The sequence below is a fragment of the Pelobates fuscus genome, chromosome 3 (genome assembly GCF_036172605.1).
Source record: "Pelobates fuscus isolate aPelFus1 chromosome 3, aPelFus1.pri, whole genome shotgun sequence".
NCBI lineage: Eukaryota > Metazoa > Chordata > Amphibia > Anura > Pelobatidae > Pelobates > Pelobates fuscus.
The window spans coordinates 361,053,368-361,074,352 of record NC_086319.1 but is presented as its reverse complement, the minus strand read 5'-3'; the positions used below and the strand labels follow the sequence as shown (position 1 = coordinate 361,074,352).

Genomic DNA, 20,985 nt, shown 5'->3' with positions numbered 1-20,985 from the left:
ATACAATTTATTATTCAATTCCTAAAAGGACCACTTTCTACCTGTTGATATGTGACCTCATCATGCTCACCAGCCATGATTGCTGGTGTCAGATTCCATTATTAAATCCGATTTTGTGCTGAAAATGGCCCTGCCCTTCCATGCTTCCATGTAATTTACCACCAATTAAACTTCTTTCGATTTCCAAACTATAGGGAGGAGGTTGGAGCAGGAAAGACCTCTCAAAGATGTCGAATCTTCAGACGTTGTAAAGCTCTGTAATAAAGTGGGCCAGGGAAAATGGCCTTAATTGAAGAAGCAAGAAGACCAATAATTCTTGCCAGTTGTCTTACTGTAAGCATTTGCCGAGATACAGTATGGCAAATTTCTTTCTTAATAATGCGTAATTTACTCTTTAGTAAGCTGAGGGTTTCTTGAACAGAATCTATTAAAAAGCCTAAGAATTCCATTCTTTGAGAGGGAAGCAAAATAGATTTCTCCAAATTTATCAAAACTCAAAGGCTTGAAAGTAAATCTAATGTCAAATGAATGTGAGACAACAGTGTATCCTTGTCTTGTGACATAAGTATGATATCGTCTAGAAAGATTATTAGGTGAACACCTGTGCTGCAGAGAAAATAAATAATAGGTGCCATCAGTTTGGTGAATCACAATGGGGCTAATGATAGGCCAAAAGGATGGCAATTGAAATGCCATTTCTGACCTTTCCATATGAATTATAGGAAATCTTGAGAGTCCTTGTTAATGGGAACTGTCAAATATGCATTCATGAGATCCATCTTTGCTAACCAATCATTTGTAAGAGATCTCTCAAGCAATAGATTCCTTCCACCTGAAGATGTCTGTATCTTACTAAGAAATGTAACTTTCTTAGATTGATTACCGGTCTCATATCTCCTCCTTTTTTCTCGATCCGGTCCATTGAGATCGGGCTCGCTCAATCTTTAAAAGTATTGCCTTTCTCCTTTCCAAACTTAATGTGGCATTTACATTGCCAGCATGGCAAATTGATCTTTGGATCCAACTTTTAAGGACCTCAAGGTCAATAGACCTGTCGTTAGATATTGCTGTCTCTACTGTTTCAAACATTTTGGTTAATGTGTCAAATATATCTAAATGTTTGTCTTGACAGGCTTTAAGAAGGCCTCTATGCCTCTTTTCTGACTCCATCCCTGTTTTGAAAGGAATGGAACCACCTTAGGATCCACCTCTGGTGTCTGACAGACTTTACCTGGCTCAGTGGGTCTAGGGCATTCTGCCTCAATCCCTCAATTTATTTCTAGCAAGTTTGTCCAATGATCAACAGACTCTATGCTGTAAATAAAAACAGAAAAATGAGTAAGCGCTGGATAACACAGGAGGCAGCAACTCTATAAGGGAATCCCTCAAAGACCCTTAAAAGTAACACAATAAAGACAAATAGAAATAAGAGCTGCGCCTAATAAAAATAAATAAAATAATGAACAGATAGTCCAAATATAAAAATGAAAATAAAAAGTCTTATCTAAATCGATCTGATGTGGTCGTCTGGAACATCAATGTTCAGTCCGCAATATTTATCCTTGTTTGGTTCTTCCTTATGGATCCACTCATATGTAAGAGACAAAGGGTATATAAAGGAAGCCAGATAGTGTAGTATTGTTAAAAATAAAGGGAATAAAATGGATACAACTCTTGAATGCAAACTCACATTTGAAAGAGCAAAAGCCTGCTCTGGTGTAGAGGGCGTGCAGCGGTTTGGATCCCCGCTTATGGGATATGCAGTAGGTGTCCTCCGTCTTTAGTGTGTTTTCTTCGTCCTTTGTATGGCAAACACTCGGGTAGAGAGAGACAACCAATAGTGTTCACTGGATATAAAACTATGGTTAAATGAAAGAAATAAAATGGGTACTCACAATGGGGGAGCAGGTACACTGCTCCTTTAAAATAGCGCTGGTGGTATTATCCCCACCTAGGATTTCTTGGAGTCCGAAGTGATGATAAAATGCCAGGTAAGGAAATAATAAATGTATATAAAAAATACAATAAAAAGTGATAAAATATACTTTAATATTAAAAATACACAATATTATAACCATAAACGCGTTTCGCCAATACGGTGTTATCAATATGGGGAAAGAACCTGATACCTGGCAAAAGAAACTTTAAATAACAAACACAGTACTTTGAAATTGGCGCCAAAAATTGGGCTAACCAATCACAGCAAAGGATTGAATATGATAATATTCAATCCTTTGCTGTGATTGGTTAGCCCAATTTCCTTTGCTGTGATTGGTTAGCCCAATTTTGGATTGGACAGGCGCACCATGTCTCAGCGCTCTCGTTAGTGAAAAATGGGTGGTTCTGGATAGGAAGGAAGGGCCGCTGGGCAGTGAGACATGGGTTGTAGGGCTAGTCCATAGTGAAAATAGTTTCTTAGGAGAAGGTGGAGGGTTGGGAAGGAATGTATCCAGCTAAGGTGATCATGCATTTAATATGAAAGAGGTGAATAACGGTTGAACAGATATATAGCTCGAATTCAAGGTTTTGTTTATGTTTTGTTTTGTTCTGAAATGTACAATTGCCTCAGTTCTTCAGAGGTTAATAACCATTAGTGTGAACACAACATCACCTGAAGCAATTACAATAAAAATCAGTATACTGTATGGGAGCACTGCAGAAAACAGTCTGACTTTCTGAAAATAATAATCAGGTTTATTATTCTCTAAAGTGTCACGAATTCAAATAGATTTTAAAATTTTAGGCAAAAATAGCCATCTACCAATAGCAAGTTCTAAGTGTCATCTATTTTTTTTTCAGTTAGGCTACGTTGAACTAAAATTTTAAATTCACTTTGAATTCTTGACAGGTCATACTTTAGAGAATTACCCTGTTAAATGCTATTAATTCCGCAAACGCAAGCAAACCCCATTCACATGCCAGCTGTTTTTAAACTTGTCTGTGCAGCACGTTCACTGTAAAGACAGGAATAACAATACAAATATAGTACAGAATGCACCCATAGAGGGAGGTTTCTGAGCACAGAAATGATAAAGCTGGACAGGGTTAAATACTCCATTAAAGTGGTGCTGTCACCTTCAATGGAGTTTGTATATATTTTTAAGACCACCTAAGGTGACATCTCTGCTTGGGGTGTAGAGGCATGGGGGCGCAATGGCGGATAGTCCAACTTGTCTGGTTACAACTACATGTCTGTACGTCCACCCATTGTAAAGCGCTGCGGAATTTGACGGCGCTCTATAAAAAATATAATAATAATAATAATAGTTATCATTTTCTGCTTCTTCTGTTGTTTTCCGCTCTTTGTGCTTCATCGATCAGGAGCTGCATTAGTGCTGTACTCTCGATGTACTCACGTTCATGACTTCTGAGGATCCTGAAAGACTGCAAGAACCACCATACACTGAATCTTGTGATCTGCTAGAATCAGCCTGGATCCTGATGGCTGTGGGAATTGAAAGAGTGTAACAGCATGAACTCTGCCTACTGTCAAGTTTTGCCAACCTTGTGCTTTTCCATTAGTAGTTACCATGATGAGCAGTTCTTTATGATATATTTTGACTACATTGTAATTTCCCTGATATTCTAACACAGTCATTATTAGGATTGGGCATGGTAGAAAATGTTGGTTTGACTGAATGCATTTGGACAAAAATACATTTTCTTTCTCCTGAACCAATTGTCTTTCATGAAACTGTTTGGTTTGTATGAAATTCTCCCATTATTTTTAGATCAAAAAGTAATGGGTTCTTCAACTGTTACATCATGCTGTCATGCTGCTGATGTTTTTTTTTTTTTTGTAACTGCTTGGTGACTGCTAGTTCTGGTGTAGCCTTAATCACAAAATGGCTTATCATTTGGATGTTTCATGATTTGGTCAGAAGTCTATTGGGAAATCGTTGATTTTTTCCACAGAATAGCCAATCTCCCCAAATTTGGATGCATGGCTATTCAGCTGAAAACCAATGATCAAGTCTATTGTACATTATATTAATCTGATGTTCTATCCCAGCAAACTGTTGCAATAGTAATTTGCTACATTGTTGATGGATTAACTTGTTACTGAACTGGGAATATATGGGATATATGTTGCCGCAATGATTGCTGAAAAGTGATCTAACTTCCTTTGTGGGTAACAGGAGACTCTCACATATTTTTGGTCTGTCTTTTTCAAGTAATTTATTACTTCGGTGTTTGTAAATGTAAATATTAACATTAAGCATCGTCCTGCAAAAATCGAATTTAGTCTATAATTGGCAACAAGTGGCATATCACCTATATCGTTTTTGAGATTACACAATTTTTAGGGAAATGTTCACAGTCTGTATATTTTACTAAATCACTCATTGGATCTGCAATTATTAATACTGTATTTGTTTAATTGTTAATTTATTTGTAGTCCATGAATTTTCAGCTGTTATTCATCTTGTGTGTCTTTACCCCTCCTAATAGATTGTAAACTCGTTTGAGCACGCCTTAGTCACTTCTTGTCTCTGTTTTCAGTCCATTTGCTCCTTTCCCCTCCCTGACTCTAAAAATAAAATGATCCATTTAAACTTCCTGTTAATCTTCTGAAAACAGGGGGTGAGCTGACAGTTTAAGCAACTTTGTATTGATCATATCAGTAACTAATGGCTTCTGGACATTCCTCTACAGGCTGGTGATTATAACTAAAGTATAAAGGAGGGTGAGTGAGGCTTTATGAACTAAATTTTATACTGCAAAAAAAAATGAAAATATGAAAATATTTATACTTGTTTTTGCTATTGAAGGGGTTCAGGAAATAACACAGAGAATAATTGTGAATAATTGTGCCAATATCTACTAGTAACATCCCACGAAACTTAGGGATGGGTGCTAGTGAGCATCAATATACAGATTTTTTGTTTTTCAGGGTACACTATGTCACATTGTATGCAACGGTCTCTGTATCCTGGTGACTGTCCATTTCTTCTTAAAGATAATTCACACTAATATGTGTTTTTTTTAGACTTTGTCAGTATAATATTTTTCTTTTGGCTTTCTGTTTGGCTTCAGAGCTATTTACTAAAGTGAGAATTCAAATAACGGAGTAGTTGAATTGTAAGCATAAGCGACTAGGGTTGACTAGGTATTTTTTCATGTTTGGCTATTTTGACCTTAAATCTGAAATTCTCCTTGAATTAACAAAATCACCTTTTAGTTCTCACTTTAGTAAATAACCCTGTTAGATCACCTTGGTTGACAACCTTGGTTGATAACTAAATTTAGAATTTTTATATGTAATTTCTTTCTTAGGCTGTTCCTTAATAACTATAGCTACATTTTACATTTGATCTTATTTTATTCATTCTAGCTTTCCATTATAATAAAAAAATACAATAGAAAATATAAATTAGATGTAATTCCTTTAATTAAAAAATAAACCATGCGATGATAACATTTATCGGTTTTATGTAGGCTGAACCCATCTCAAAATCCCGAAGTAAAGATTTAATAAAACAAAAGCCAATTCATCGAGAGGGATATTCTTCTTTGTCAACCACTGAATTTTGTGTTGCTGCTCGAGGTGTTCCTTAATTGAATGTGAATTCCATAGTCGCTGGCATGACGCCTATACTGCACTGGTTAATGTTTCTCTTCATTCTGACATAGCCGGCTTCTCCCCAACCATCACCCCAGCTACAAGGAAAAATATATACAGTTTTTAATTAGTGATTGTAATGCAATAATATCTCCAACTATTGCATATGTTCCAACAATTCTAATACTTGCAGAACCTACAAGATGTTCATTCTTTATACCTGTCATAAGGTTTATGCCAACATTAATGAATTTGCAAGTATTTTCTTTTGCAAAAGTGGAGGTAAATATCAAGAATTAATATTGTTCTGTGTAAGCTCAAGGGGCAAATATAGAATACTTTATTAGGATGCACACACATGTTTTTAATTGAATATTTATATTTTCCAGGACAACATGCAAAGATAAGCTTTTATGTTAGCTATCCAACTTTTAATATATGAGCATGTGTATAATTAAACAACATATTTAGAGTTGGATAATAATAAATAACTGATTTCCAGATAAGAAGATGGATATCTCAAACTACAAGATAACAGACCGGTGATACAACAATGATACATATTGCAGAACGGACAAACTGTATGGACCACGCAATTCTTATATTCTGTCATATAAAATAATAGTATCTAAACATGCATGACAACCTGTCGACATTTTGTTTCAAGGGAAATTAATAAGTATCAACTAAACAATCTGTAATAATTTATCAGGAACTAAAATTAACCCTGGGACTGTGTTTCTTTAAGGCAAAATTGAACTATGGTGGTACACTTCTGAACTATTGAGCTGAGCCAAGTTATTTTTTTTTATTTCTTTTAAGAAGCGGAGAGCAATCACATTGAATCTGAAGTGCACTCATCTTCACTTAACTTTTTTAATGTAACTCAGCTTCTCTTAGGTGAAATAGCTTACAGTACATTATGCGTAATACTTCACCCAAAGATCAGCCACTTATGAGCTTTTGTGATTCTGTGATTCTGTGAAAATGTGATTTCCAATCCTTGTCAATATGCAATGAAAGACATAGATCAAAGTGATAATTAATTATTTACCTATTCCTAACTGTCCAGTAGTTACGGCCGTAACCCACAACGACGATTGCATGATTTGGTCCATCAGCACAGGTTCCATCATATATTCCTTAATTAAATAAAAGATTAAAAATGTTCAATTTTGTTTTTTAAATATATGTACTTTTATTTTGACATTTAAGGTTGTCAATTTTTAAAGTTACATATATGTACATTTTTTTTTTTACATTTAAAAAACATTTTACTATTGCATCTAGTGTTGAGGATAATTTGGCAGTTTGTCCATAACTTCACTATTAATTTAACATTCACCTGTATTTTCTCTCCAATTGTATATTGTACTTGCTGATCTCTTAAAAATAACATTTGTTAAAAAAAATATAATAAAGTTATGTCAAAATTATTTGTAGAGCTCGAGATGGAAAGTTTGTCAATCCGGAGCTTAACGATCAATACATGTTCTAAAAACTAGTTTTTGAAATTGCATACATTCTGAGTAGCATGATTGTATTACATACAATCCTGAATCCTAAAAAGTTGTTATGGTGAATAGCAATTATGATACATTGAACAGACAGATAGCGTCAGTTAAACTGACACTATTTCCATAACAAGTATTGTCACCATATTGATTTAATCAAATTGTGTTTTTGTTAGATAGAACTCATGTACACTTGGACCTGGAGACTCAAAAGCTAAACCTGGGGGCAAACTCATGCTGAGCAAATTGTTAATTGATTTCTATCAAGAGCAGAATCTCACAGCAACTTGTATTCAACTTGTATATGTTTACTGTTTACATATAAACATATATGTTTACTGTTCACATATATATTTAACTTCTCAATTATTGATATAGCTGAACTGTCAAATACATTTATTTGTTTATGGTTAAATACATTTCTTTAGTTGAATAATAATATTCTAGTTCTTCTATATTTTATTTAAAATTATATCATCACAAGAGTTACTGGTATTTATTTAAATAAAACAACATTTTTAGTTAGGTCTCCTTTGTATACAACTGCCTAGACGTTCTAAGTAATCAGAAGAATACATCTCATAACGTACTTTGACATAAAAAAAATAATATAGTATCTCAATTACTGATCTAGCTGAGCTGTCAAATTGTTTTGTGTATAGTTAAGTGCATTTCATTAGTTGATTAATAATATTCTCGTTTTACTTTTATTTCATCGCAAATGTTTTCATCACTAGAGTTAATGTATCAAACGCAATTTTTAGTCTGGTTCCTCTTTGTATACAGCTGCCTAGAAGTTCTAATTAATCTGAAGAATTCACCTCATAACGTACTTTGACATGAAAAATAATATAGCATCATTAACATGCTTCATTAGTAATTACCTTTTTCATACAGCATAAATTCATCATTAACTCCAATTCCAGCAGTGAGAGGTCCATTAGTTGCCACTGATGCTGCCATATTTGCCTCTCCATTCACATAATAGTATTTTTTTGCTTTCATCTTTATTGCATTGTTGGAGTTAAATAAGCATTTACCTTGCTACAAAGAAACAAACAGCGAAATTAACTAAAAGCAGCAAAACTAATTTATGAACTTGTTCTCTCATAGGAAGGACAGAAAAACATTATCATACTAGTTGTTTAGATCTTTAAACCCCCTGGTGCTTGGATTGCCTATGGCATACCTTGCAGAGCTCTTGACTTTAATTTAACCCTATACCTTATGAGTTATGGTGGAGAAACAAACTGTGTTAGAGTCTAGAGGACCCCCTTTTTCTGGGTGGTGAAGAACTGGTTTCATAAACATTTGCTTTTAATTACCTCTTCCCTTTTTTAGCGGTCATATTCAAATGATGGTAGGAGTTATCAAGGTTGAGAACAGGACCCCTGATCCATATATATATACCCTCTTTAATATAAATATTATGTAGCAGAGATACCCAAATTCCCTAAACCTAATTACTTTGTGCTCTATACCACGGTTACCAAAAAATGTCAAATTCTATAATTCTAGCCACTACTCCTTGTATTCAGTGTCTGGTCCAAATCCTGTGTCCACACACAGTATGTATAACCATGCATCCCTAGCTCACTCATACAAATCTATATCACTGGCTGATTCTACCTCTCCAGTATGATTGGTCAGGTTTTGGGGCAGTCAGTCAAAGTGCAGTGACTTCTCAAAATTCTCTTCAATTTATAGTATTATACAAGCGAAAATCTAAATGTAAAAGAACTGTACATGATCGTCTCAAGGGATGAAATTATTAATATTATTTTATTATTTATTTAGTGCCAGCAAATTCCGTAGCGCTTTACAATGGGTGGACTAAAAGACACATAATTGTAACCAGACAAATGGACGCACAGTAACAGAGGGGTTGAGGGCACTGCTCAATGAGCTTAAATGCTAGAGGGAGTGGGGTATAGTGACACAAAGGGTACAAGTAGAGGTAATGAAATAGGTTGCTCGAAAAGTAATCACTGAGAAGTAGGGGTAATGAAATAAGTTGCTAGAAAAATAATCACTGAAAAGTAGGGGTAATGAAATAAGTTGCTAGAAAAGTAATCACTGAGAACTTAGTAGGTTATCATTTTTTTCTCCTACCTTTTCTTTATATTTGTAGTCATTACTCTTCATAATACCATTTTTGGAAACATATTCCAGAGCCTTAACTGGGAGTCCACCATCGCAACCATCATTTGCTTTATCGCAATCCACAAGCTGCTGCTCACTGAATATGAGTTGCTTACCCTTATCAAGGCAGTACCGGGTTTCAATAAGGCTAACCTTAAAACACAATTTACATAAAGATCAGTTTAATTTAGCCAGAAACATCAAAACACAATAACAAACCAACTGCACTAACAGAGATTGGTAGGTACAGGATTCAGATAGGTTATGTCTCCACAAATACCTCTAAAGAAAATCGCAACAAAGGAAATATAAAGAGAATTGTCATACAAAAATAAAGTATATTCCAGCTTGTAATTTTCATTAGTATTGTATACATGCCATGATTGTTAGATCAGATGGTCTGGGATAAAAAAAATACTAATAAACTACTAATAAAATGGCAAATTGTTATATATTTTTGTGGGTGGATTTTCTCTCTCTCTCATTAGCCATAAATTAATAGGCAAATAAAAAAAAACTTTGCTTTTAAAGGATGCAAGAAAAACAGCAATTTCTTTAACCATGTACAGGCAGAACTATGACTAGTGGGATAGCTAAGTATTGGTACAAATTACTCGTAAGCTTTGAACAACCTGACAGTTCATACAGTTGCAATGAATCTATAAATGTGTAAAAAAAATTCAAATGACTGCACAATGTGCCAAATTTTGCTGATCGGAACAGGCATCGTTTTGCAGCATGAACAATAGATATTGATGACATGTCATTGAGCTTGTGCAAGATCATCTTGAAAAATACTGAGATCTCTCCATAGGCCACCGTATTGTACTCTGAGTTCAAGTAGAATGAGGAACAAGATGGCAGCTCAAATTATAAAGTTCAGTTTATATATCTGCTCTCTTTTGCCCTACATTGTTTTTTATTACCTTTACTACATTGTAAAATGAAATTTCTTGGCTAAAATTATAGACCTCAATATTGAAAGTCACACTTTAATGTTATTGATTGTGAATTTACCATGAATTAACATATTAGTAGCATAAACCCATTCTTATAAGCTCATAAATAGTTTTTACCGTTGCAAATGCCCAGCATGAGCCACATTCGCCTTGACTTTTAACTGGAGTCACACATTTTGAATTTCTCCAGTCATATTCATCAGGAATAACAGGTAGATTTCCATGGCGAATATGGGTATGGTGTGAGATTGCCAATTGTCCTTTCAAGCCAAGGCTGATGTGGGAAGCCCGTTCTTCTGGGGTCTGAAACAGGATAACCATATTTATTTATTTTTTTAAAAAAAGCATTTCAATCACTTCATTCCATTCACTAAATGCAATTTTATGCAAATAAACCATTTAAAAAAAATTATTCTTGTATACAATTACAAATATATAAAAAAACATTGTATGCAGTATAAAAAAAAGATAAAAACTATATAATGAAATGTAAAAAATTTATTTTCCAAGAAGTCAACAAAAATTTTTTTAGTAGTTAAAATTGCCACTACTATTAACTAGTGGCATTGTAAATGCTTATTATCTTTATATGTTAGAAACACATAACTAACATAGTAGACTAATTGATTCTATCATTAATTCCTTACCCTTTTTGATGTGTATTTCAAACAAACTAAATATTTTTCAAAAATTATTTATCCATAGGGCTTTATTAAGATACAAAGTACCTCCAATCACGTTTTCATGGATGATAACTACTGCAGCTATAAGCAAAAAATGCACGGCGATGGAAAGGGAGGACCTCATACAACATTTCATATGTACTGGTACTTGGTGAGTATCTTGTACACATGTTATCAGGGTACAGAGAAGAGTTTTTATAGCCCTGTTTATTATTGGATGTTTTTTACTTTCATTTTTATTTTATATATTATAATATTATTTTAGATGTTTATATAATCTGGTATAGAAACAAAACAATCTAACTTTAATTAAATAAATAATACTCTTACAGAATGGTTTCAGAAAACCTACCAGATCTGCAAACTGATTCATTGCCAAGGTGTAGTTTTTAAGACCTAGTTCTGCCAGCTGGTTGTGTTTGTGCACCAGATCCCTCGTGGCTAACCATGCTTCTTGGCGATTCAACTCAATTTCTTCTGTGTCATATTGTTTTCCTGCCATGGAATTTAACCATTGAAACAACTTAATTCACAACATTTGGACAAATTCTTCACTGTATTTGTTAAAACATTTAAAATATGCAATGTATTATGTTGCCGTGCTTGCACCCATGGATATTATTCAACTTTTTTACACAAATCCACTGTAACTGTTTTGAAATTATGTAAGCTATTGCAGTTCTCAAGCATTATTTCCTCTAGTAATGGAAATGTAAATGTAACTTAAAAATGTCATCAGAGAAACAAAGTTAATAGTGGGAATGATATTATATTACCGATCAGTTGCCAAAAATGACCCGACATTTATTTTTTTTCCTATGGCACAAATCCATAAATTCCCTTTGCCACCCATGCATTCCCATCCCATGGCTCTACTGCCTTTTGAATGCCCCTAGATGTCCATTTCATTCCCACAGCTATATATCACATACCCTATACTAGACTTGTGCACAAATGCATTTTAGGTAGCACAAACAAGTGAAAGGCCATTTAAACTGAGGCCGAAACAAACTATACCTAAGGGATCTACCTGCATATTATAAAACTCAAAGCCCAGTCCCCTGTGCAAGTATATACACCTTAAAATATATATGAATAAATTAATAACTGTTTACAATTAGATGGTTTAAAATCAATAGATTGAATATAAAAATAAAGTCACACTAAAGATTTTTTACTTTTTTTGTGCTAAAAGTAGTTTGTTTGCTTTTTAACTATTTTTTGCTCATTTAGTATTTTTTTAATTCCCATATTCCGTTGCAAGACTAAAGACGGATAGGAGCACACAAAATGAATATTTTAAAAAAGGAAAGGTAATTAAAAACAGTTAAAACGCTAACTCTTTTCATGTGATGTAATTGGTCCTTTAAATAGAGCAAATTACAGTAGTATAGAGCTGTAGGTATGGTTGAAAAATTTGGCCTTTTGGGTTTTTGATGAGCATTCACACATTTTAATGATTGTTACGCATCGATCAAACCACTGGTAATTTATTTGTCTTTTTTTTGTTAAAGTTCTTAACATGTATGTTCATAATCTTTGCATTTGTAATATAACTTTTTGACAATCTTTAGGGCTATTATATATTTAAAATATATTTAAGTTATTTAATGTAATTAAGAGAAACAGCAAATACATAAAGTAAAGAATATAATAAGGCAATAACAAGCTTACAATTATGTGGCAAGGCACTTAACGTACATCATGGAAACCAACTAAATCTTTTATTGCATTGACACAGAATTAATAAACATGTCACTAACAGATCATACTTATGTATAAATGTAAATGTCACTAATTAGCATAAACCATACATGTGTGTATCTGTATAATTACCATATTTAGATTTCCACAGGTTCCATTCTTGTTCAAGGAAATGTGCAGCCGAAGCGCAGACAACAATTGTTGAGAAGAGGAACAAAAGTTTATTGAACTGCATCCTAAAGTAAACCAATAGTACGTCTTTAGTTTACATACTGCAGTTACATCTTCCACATCAAAGATTTATTTTGAAATATGAAAACTATAAATATCCATCCACAACTAAGATTAAAATGTTCTTATCATAAAGGAGGCAAGATAGGTTTATAAACTGTTTAACCACACACAATAGTTTTTTTCCTAAGTTAATATGCTGTATGTACGTTCTATGTTTGAAATAGCATGTGCACTGTAATAAAGCTGGTAACGTACCTTCCAATGTGATCCCAGGACCAGGAGCTCCTTCAGGCCTTGGTGAATGAACTGCTGTTAACATTGGTCTTTTTATATAATTCTCCCCACCAATAGAATTCTTACTTTCAGCAAGTCATGCTAAGAATCAGATATGTGAAAACAGTTTGACCTATCACAGAACTGATAAGATTTAAGATTGATATGATATAACAGAGAAAGGAAATCACAACAAAAGAGGAAATATGTGATATCTTTTGGTGGTATTTTATTACGTTGACAGCATAACTTAATAATAAAAAAGGAGAGAGGGAAAATCATATATCTGAAGTTCCACATGCAAACAATGATATTATGTTTAAAATATATTGACATATGAGAATAGGGTTACAAATAACCCTATTAATGTCTCTTAAGCATTTTACATATGCAAGAGGCAAAGATAAAAATGGAAAATGCAGTTTGAGTAATTACTAAATTCTGAATATCTAGATCAAACTGTGTGCAAAACATTTTAGATATTTTTAAAATAATTTGAAGACATATTTAGATGAACAAATACACTAAATATTTTAACAGAAGCAATCAGAACTCTAAAGAGACCCTTATTAGTCCCTCTCAATTAACAATTGTCAGTTACATTTTGATTTCCCTCCAGCTCCTGACACTTATAGAAATATATCGCTCCCCCACTCCTATACAAGGTGGCAATAGGGGAACTATAAAAAAAATTTCATTTTTCCCACTCTGCACCTATTTGAGCTTATTTCATTTTATTCTCTTTTCATAGTGGCATTTCCCTGGTGTAATTCTAAACTTTCTTTTATCTACCAATTCAAATACATCCATATTTCTCTTAGTGACTACCTTCTTCAGTCTCATAAAGTCTCCTCGAACAGCAAACATGGTAAAAAAAAAAAAAACTCCTTACACCTAACATTCCTTGGAGTTAATCTGGAACAATCTTTTATAATATACAACCTATTTGATCAATTTGTGTGCCTACCTAGTAAAAACTCTTTAGGAAAATACAATTTCAGCTATTTGAGAAAACTTAAAGACAACCACCATGACATACCAAATGAATCCTTTACTCCACACACACACTTTAGTATAGTTGAAATTGTTATTTTTGCTGTGTTATAAGAGTTAGATATCTTCTTCTAATGGAGAGATGTCTATTATACCCTTGAACATTTGTGGAACATTGCCGATGGCTGGGTCAGTTAAGATTTAAAATCTTAATTTCTTCCACTTTACCTTCCGTTCCTCCCATGCACTTTACTCATACCTTTCCCCATTTTCTCCACAAACTTCTTCTAAATCATGGGTATCCAACCTTTTGACATCCCTGGACCGCATTAAAAAAAATTCAAAATCCCTTTTCTTAATGTTCTTGTTTAGTAGAGAACTCCCTTATTTGTTATCCTTATGTGGGATTGCACATTTAAGGATACCAAATTAGGGAGGTTTCTACTAAACACATACACATGTATATGCATATACACACATAACTGTATATATATATAAACCCACACAATCACATACACACATATCCCAGACACTCATATAATCAAAGACCTATGCACACAATCACAAAATATACACACAATCACATACCAACACACATACACATACAATCACAGACCTATACTTAGTCACATACACGCACATAATCACATATGTACACACACACAGACATACAATCACAGACCCACACAGTCACATACAATCCCATACCTCTACACACAATTACAAATATATACACACAAACACAGACCCACACACACATACAGTCACAGACCTATACACATATTAACATACATACACACATAATCACAGACCCACACACACACAGATACACACACAATCACAGACCCACGCACACACACATACAATCACATACATACGCAAACAATCACAGACCCACACACATACAATCACAGGCCTCTACACACAATCACATACATTCACACACACACATAATCACAGATATACATACACAATCACAGCCCCAAACACATAATCACGAACACAATCACAGACATACACACAGACCCCCCCCCCCACAGACACACAATCACTGACAATACATACACAAAAATTACATTCATACACATTTAGTACTACCACCCAGCCTCCCTACTTTGCTCTGGGATGGCTGGAATGGATCCTCTGTCCCTGGTGGCTAGTGGTTGCTGCAGGACTGGGATCTCCCAGTCCCTTGTGCATCCAGTAGTGATGCCGATGCTGGGGTGAAGACATATCCTGGCGGCTGGCTCACTGCAGTGCGCACAAGGGAGCTGTCCATAAGGAATACAGTATGTAAAAAGCTCCCTGCCTCCCTTGCCCAGGACCGGACTAGGGATACAAAGCAGAACTGGGAAAAATGTAGGCCAGCCCCTTAAAGTCATTGTGTCATAAAGTGTGTGTGTGCATATGTGTATATATATATATATAGCACACACACACTACATGAAATATATATATATATATATATATATATATACACAAACACATATATATATATATATATATATATATATATATCAGAGGTCCTCGGCACTCACCCCTTTCATTGTTGAAGCCTTGGTGCAACCAGCGTACTGTATATATTTCATTGGGCAAAGAGGTGCACTCATAGGTCCAAACGTGAAGTTTATTCAATATTATTCATGTAATGTCCTGATCAACGTTTTGACCCCTTAGGGTCTTTTTAAAAGCGTGACTGTAGTAAGCTTGTGTGTGTGTAAATATCGATCTTGAGGAAGACCCGAACGAATCGAAACGTCGATCGGATATATGTAAACTTGCATATGGATGAAAATACAATTTCCCTTGACAAAGACCACAGAGTGCATCTCTTTTTCAATATTTTATATATACACACTGTGTCAATTAGGTTGTCTGTAATTAGTTTGTGTATAGGTGTGTATATATATATATATATATATATATATATTTCCTGGCCATATCCATGGCAGCACAACAATGGATAGCTCCTCCCTATCCCTAATTAGACAGGGACTAATTAAAATAAGGGTATAAGTATCCCCTCCTCCCTCAGTCTTTTTGTTTGTGTCCTATCCCTATAGGATATCTAGTCATTTCCAGACTATTATTATTTTTCTTTTTAGCTTACTTGAGGGTTCTTACCTTTGGCCCCAAGGGCGTTTAGCCTCTTTTCCTTGGGAAGTCTTCAGTACATGGCATTGTGCAAAGGTGACCTCCTGAAGATCCCCTATTAGTGACCAGGGGTTAACTTCCAGTGACCCTAGGGGGAGCTGGAAAAAAATGCCAATACAATGGATTCCCTGCAGTGACCAAGCGGTAGCAGGAAGTAGAAAGAAGAATATTTCATCTTGGACACTATATATTCTATCTTTTTAAAACATTATCTGGCATTTCACAGTGTATATATACTCATTGGGTGGTCATATATCCCCTTCAACCTCTATACTTCCTTTATTTTTTTACAGAACTGATCGGTATATGGAAGCCTCAAATAAATAAGGTAAGTCTTACCTTATGTTATGATTCCATGGTGGTGTTGGGGGTAATGTGGGGGCAGTTGTGTGACTGGATATCTCCTCATATAACACTACCCTCATCACTGCCCTGGATACTGCAGCCCCACTACAAACATACATGTCCTCCCGCTTTCTGAAACTCAATCTCTCTAAAACTGAGCTTCTTGTCTTTTCTCCTCATAATATCAATCCTCCTCTTCCACTCTCCCTGCAAGTATGCTCTTCAGCTCATCCTTGCAAGCTCACTATCTTGGTGCTATCTTTGACTCTGGCCTCACCTTGGAGCTTCACATCCAGTCTGTTTCCAAATCCTGTCGATTCAACCTTAAAAATATTGCCAGCTTCCACCCCTTTCTTATGCAAGATGCTGCTAAGGAGCTTGTTCATACTCACAGTCATTTCTCTCATTGGTTATTGTAATTCTCTTCTAATTGGTCTCCCCAGAATCTGTTTTGCCTTGCTGTAGTTCGTAATGAATGCTGCTGCCAGGCTGATTTTCCTCTCCAGTTGCTCCTCTCCTCCTCTATCTGTCTTTACATTGGCTTTGTGTATATGTTTGTAGGAGTCAATTTCAAAATACTAACCCATACCTATAAAGCACCGAACAACTCTAGCCCCTGTTATATCTCTTCACTGATTCACAGGTATGCCCCTTCTCTGTCTCTCCACTTTGCCAATGATCTTCTCCTGTCTGCTGCTTCCCCTCTTTACTGCTAACTCCCGCTTGCAGGACTTCCCATGGGCAGCTCCTTTACTTAGGAACAGCCTGCCTACACCCATTAGACTCTCCCATAGTCTTAAAATGTTTAATAAGTCCCTCAAAACCCATCTCTTAAGGAAAGCTTATGGCCTGAGTAACCTCATTCTCACATACCTGCCTTTTGCTCTCTCCAGAAGGGCCGCACTCCACTATGTCCTCCAGTTTTGCTTTACTCCCATCTTGTTTGGTTGCTTTCCCTCTCAATGCTAGTCCTATTGTATTTTATAACCCACCTTCTCTAGACTATAAGCTCGTTAGATCTGGATCCTCATCAAGCAGTTGTTAATGTAACACTTTTAATTTGTCTAATTTATTGTTACATGTCCCCCTTTTATAATATTGTAAAGTGCAGTAGAAAATGTTGGTGCTATATAAATGCCAAAAATAATAATACAATATCATATCCCACATAGGGAAATATGTAAGACCACATACACATATTTGTAATGCACTGCAAAGAAAAAAAAAATATGCAGAGAATGAGTTTGTTTATGTGATAGTAGAGTAGTTTGTTCATATGGCATACATTTAGTGTAAAAATAAAAGAATTAAATACAACAAAACATATTACAAAACTTCAATATATAAAATAAAACAATGTGTACAAGTAGGATTAGGAGTTAATAAGAAGGACCTAACCCTAGAACAAATGCATATCGATAGGATAAATTAGACCAAGAATGTCAAACTTGCAATCCGCCTGCCCTGGGGCCACTTTGTGTTGTGGCTACAACTAGCCACAAGACAGGAAAGATCTTTCCTATCTGAACCTTGTCTTCCCTCCCACGGCTGCAGGAGGGCAGAGTGGCTGTCCCTCTTCCCTCCTGTTCGCAGTGCCAGATGTACGTCTGGCCTGCTTGAGCAGAGCAGGGCTGGAACTGGAGGATGGGCGGCTCATCTTAAGGTAGGGGAAGAGGGACTTGGGGCACCTTCCTGTGTAGTGCATTTAATTGGGAAGGGGGGCAGTGTATTAATTGGAGGCAAAGAGGGCAATGCATTATATTGGGTGAGGTAGTGGGCAGTGTATTAGGGTGGTGGGAGAGGGAGGCAATGTATTAGAGTTGTGGGAGGTTAAATGGGTAGTTTATTAAATTGGGGAAGGAGGGGCAGTGTATTAGAGTGGTGAAAGGGGGCACTGTGTTGAATTGGGGGAGGGGCAGTGTGTTAAATTGGGGAGAGGACAGTGTATCAAATTGGGGGAGGTAGTGGGCAGTGTATTAGAGTAGTTGGAGAGACAGGCGGTGTATTGGAGTGATGGAAGGGGGGGCAATTGTTAAATTGGGGTGAGGGGGGCAGTTTGTTAAGTTGGGGGAAGAAGTTGGTGGAAGTGCACTGTGATAAATTGGGGGATGGAAGGCGGGCAGTGTATTCAGTTAGAGTGGAGGTAGGCTATTAGATAAGGTGAAGGGGGCCATGTATAAGAGTGGAGGATGGGGACAGTGTGTTGGATTTAGGGGCAATGTATTGGATTTGTGGACATTGTATTTAAAATGGGTGGGGGTGCAGTGTATTGGATATGGGGACAATGTATTAGAATAGAGGGTGGGGGCAGTGTTTCAGATCGGGTCTGCATGGAGGCGCTGAACCCTCCCCATGGAGATGCTGACTGGCCGCACAGCTTTTTTTGCCACACATGCACAATAACCTTCCAATGCTTTCCAAGTTTGATGATCTCAGCCAAAGTGAAGAACACACTCATAGGACTTCAAAATCAACAATATAATGCAATTTGTTTTTTTTACAGCTGTGCAAAAGCATACATTCACCATTTCACTGGATGCCCCACCCTCTCCCTTATCTCCCCTCCAAAAAGCGCCCTGGTAGGTGGGAACACTCTGGGTAACATTTTGGTGGACTGCAGCTGATCCTTGATCCGAGACAGAGTTCCAGAGCGTTTGGAAGTTGCTCCTGGTCAGGCACTTCTGGAGGTTTCCTGCTTCTGAGAGCAGCTAGGAAGGGTGCTGGAGGTTTTGCATGGCTGGGTGACTGGGTGGTCTGTCACAGTGTGAAAATACAACAGCATATGTGAATGATATAAAAGACACAACCTCTATATATGAGTCCAATATAATCTTTGTGTATGAGCGATTGTGAAGATGACTTATGTATGTAAGTCTAACACAAGCTCTGTGGGTTGCTGTTAGTCACAGCTTCAGTATATATGAGTGATATAATCATTGCATGAAGTGCTGTAAAAACACAGTCTCAATTTATCTGACTCATATAATCTTAGCATATCCCCTGATGTGGAGACATATTTTCACTGTATATAGTAGATGTAGTCTCTCTATAATGTACTATTGAAACATAGCCTCAGTACCTATACGTGCAATTAGTATATATTGCTGATTGCAGGCACACAGCCTAGTAGATCTTGCTGATTGCAGGTGAAAAGCTTAACCCCTTAACGCCATTACTGCGTTCTATGCCGTCCTCATTTAAATGGGCTTTAAAGCCGTTGTGGCGGCATAGAACGCCGTAACGGCTTAAGCCCCCAGGAGCTCGGCGGTACTCACCTCCACTGCGATACTCTACGGGAGGACTGCCTGACAGCCCAGGCAGCCCTCCCCTGGCAAATCAGGCCCCTGAGAGTGATCACATGGCCCACTATAGCTGGCTGTAGATCTGCCAGCAGGGGGACTCTCTGAAATGTCAGAAAGTCCCCCTGCTGGTGGGGAGTAGTAAAAAAAAGAAAAATAAACATGTTAAAATAAATTACATGTATTTATATATATATATATATATATATATATATATATATATATATATCCAACGGTAAAGTGGAGCACTCAAAAGGTCTTTTAACAATAGTGAATTTATTGGTACAAAAAAAGTTTTACATCGACATGTAAATCCTGTTATTCGACGTTTCGACCCCTCAGGGTCTTTTTCAAGAACAATTTACAAGTGAACTAAACATAATTTATATACAAGTGAAGGAAATCCACTCACCAATCTCGTGTGTGCAGCCGCCCGTTCAAACCCGGAAGTGTCACGGAGACCCACGTGGTTTCCCTAGCGTGCGTCAGTACGTACAGCGTGGTTGCTAGGTGATGCTCTGTAAACAGTGTATTAGTGTGTATCTCGCAACCTGCCGTGGTAAAGTGTTTTTACAAGTGGTAATTACGTGATCACTGGGAAAGATATCAGTATGAGACATACAGCCAAAGTGTCTGACTATACAGAACAAAGTGCACTTTGGCTGTATGTCTCATACTGATACACATATTTTAACGTGAGATCTCCCTATTTTTCATTATTATCTTGAGATCTCTTTCCTAGTGATCACGTAATTACCACTTGTAAATACACTGTACCACGGCAGGTTGCGAGATACACACTAATACACTGTTTACAGAGCATCACCTAGCAACCACGCTGTACGTACTGACGCACGCTAGGGAAACCACGTGGGTCTCCGTGACACTTCCGGGTTTGAACGGGCGGCTGCACACACGAGATTGGTGAGTGGATTTTCTTCACTTGTATATAAATTATGTTTAGTTCACTTGTAAATTGTTCTTGAAAAAGACCCTGAGGGGTCGAAACGTCGAATCACAGGATTTACATGTCGATGTAAAACTTTTTTTGTACCAATAAATTCACTATTGTTAAAAGACCTTTTGAGTGCTCCACTTTATCGTTGGATATATATTGAGGAC

The 20,985-nt window shown here is 36.2% G+C and overlaps 1 protein-coding gene across 1 annotated transcript; it reads right to left on the bottom strand.

The window, feature by feature from the left end:
• Window positions 1-5,410: 5,410 nt before the first annotated feature.
• LOC134601855 (uncharacterized) lies at window positions 5,411-14,395 on the bottom strand. Its single transcript, XM_063446356.1, has 8 exons — window positions 14,325-14,395; window positions 12,698-12,801; window positions 11,214-11,356; window positions 10,296-10,481; window positions 9,190-9,372; window positions 7,962-8,121; window positions 6,618-6,705; window positions 5,411-5,661 (listed from the first exon to the last, which is right to left on the bottom strand). The coding sequence occupies exons 1-8, from the start codon at window positions 14,393-14,395 to the stop codon at window positions 5,556-5,558; spliced, it is 1,041 nt and encodes a 346-aa protein (XP_063302426.1). The 3' UTR covers window positions 5,411-5,555.
• Between the last annotated feature and the right edge of the window lie 6,590 nt (window positions 14,396-20,985).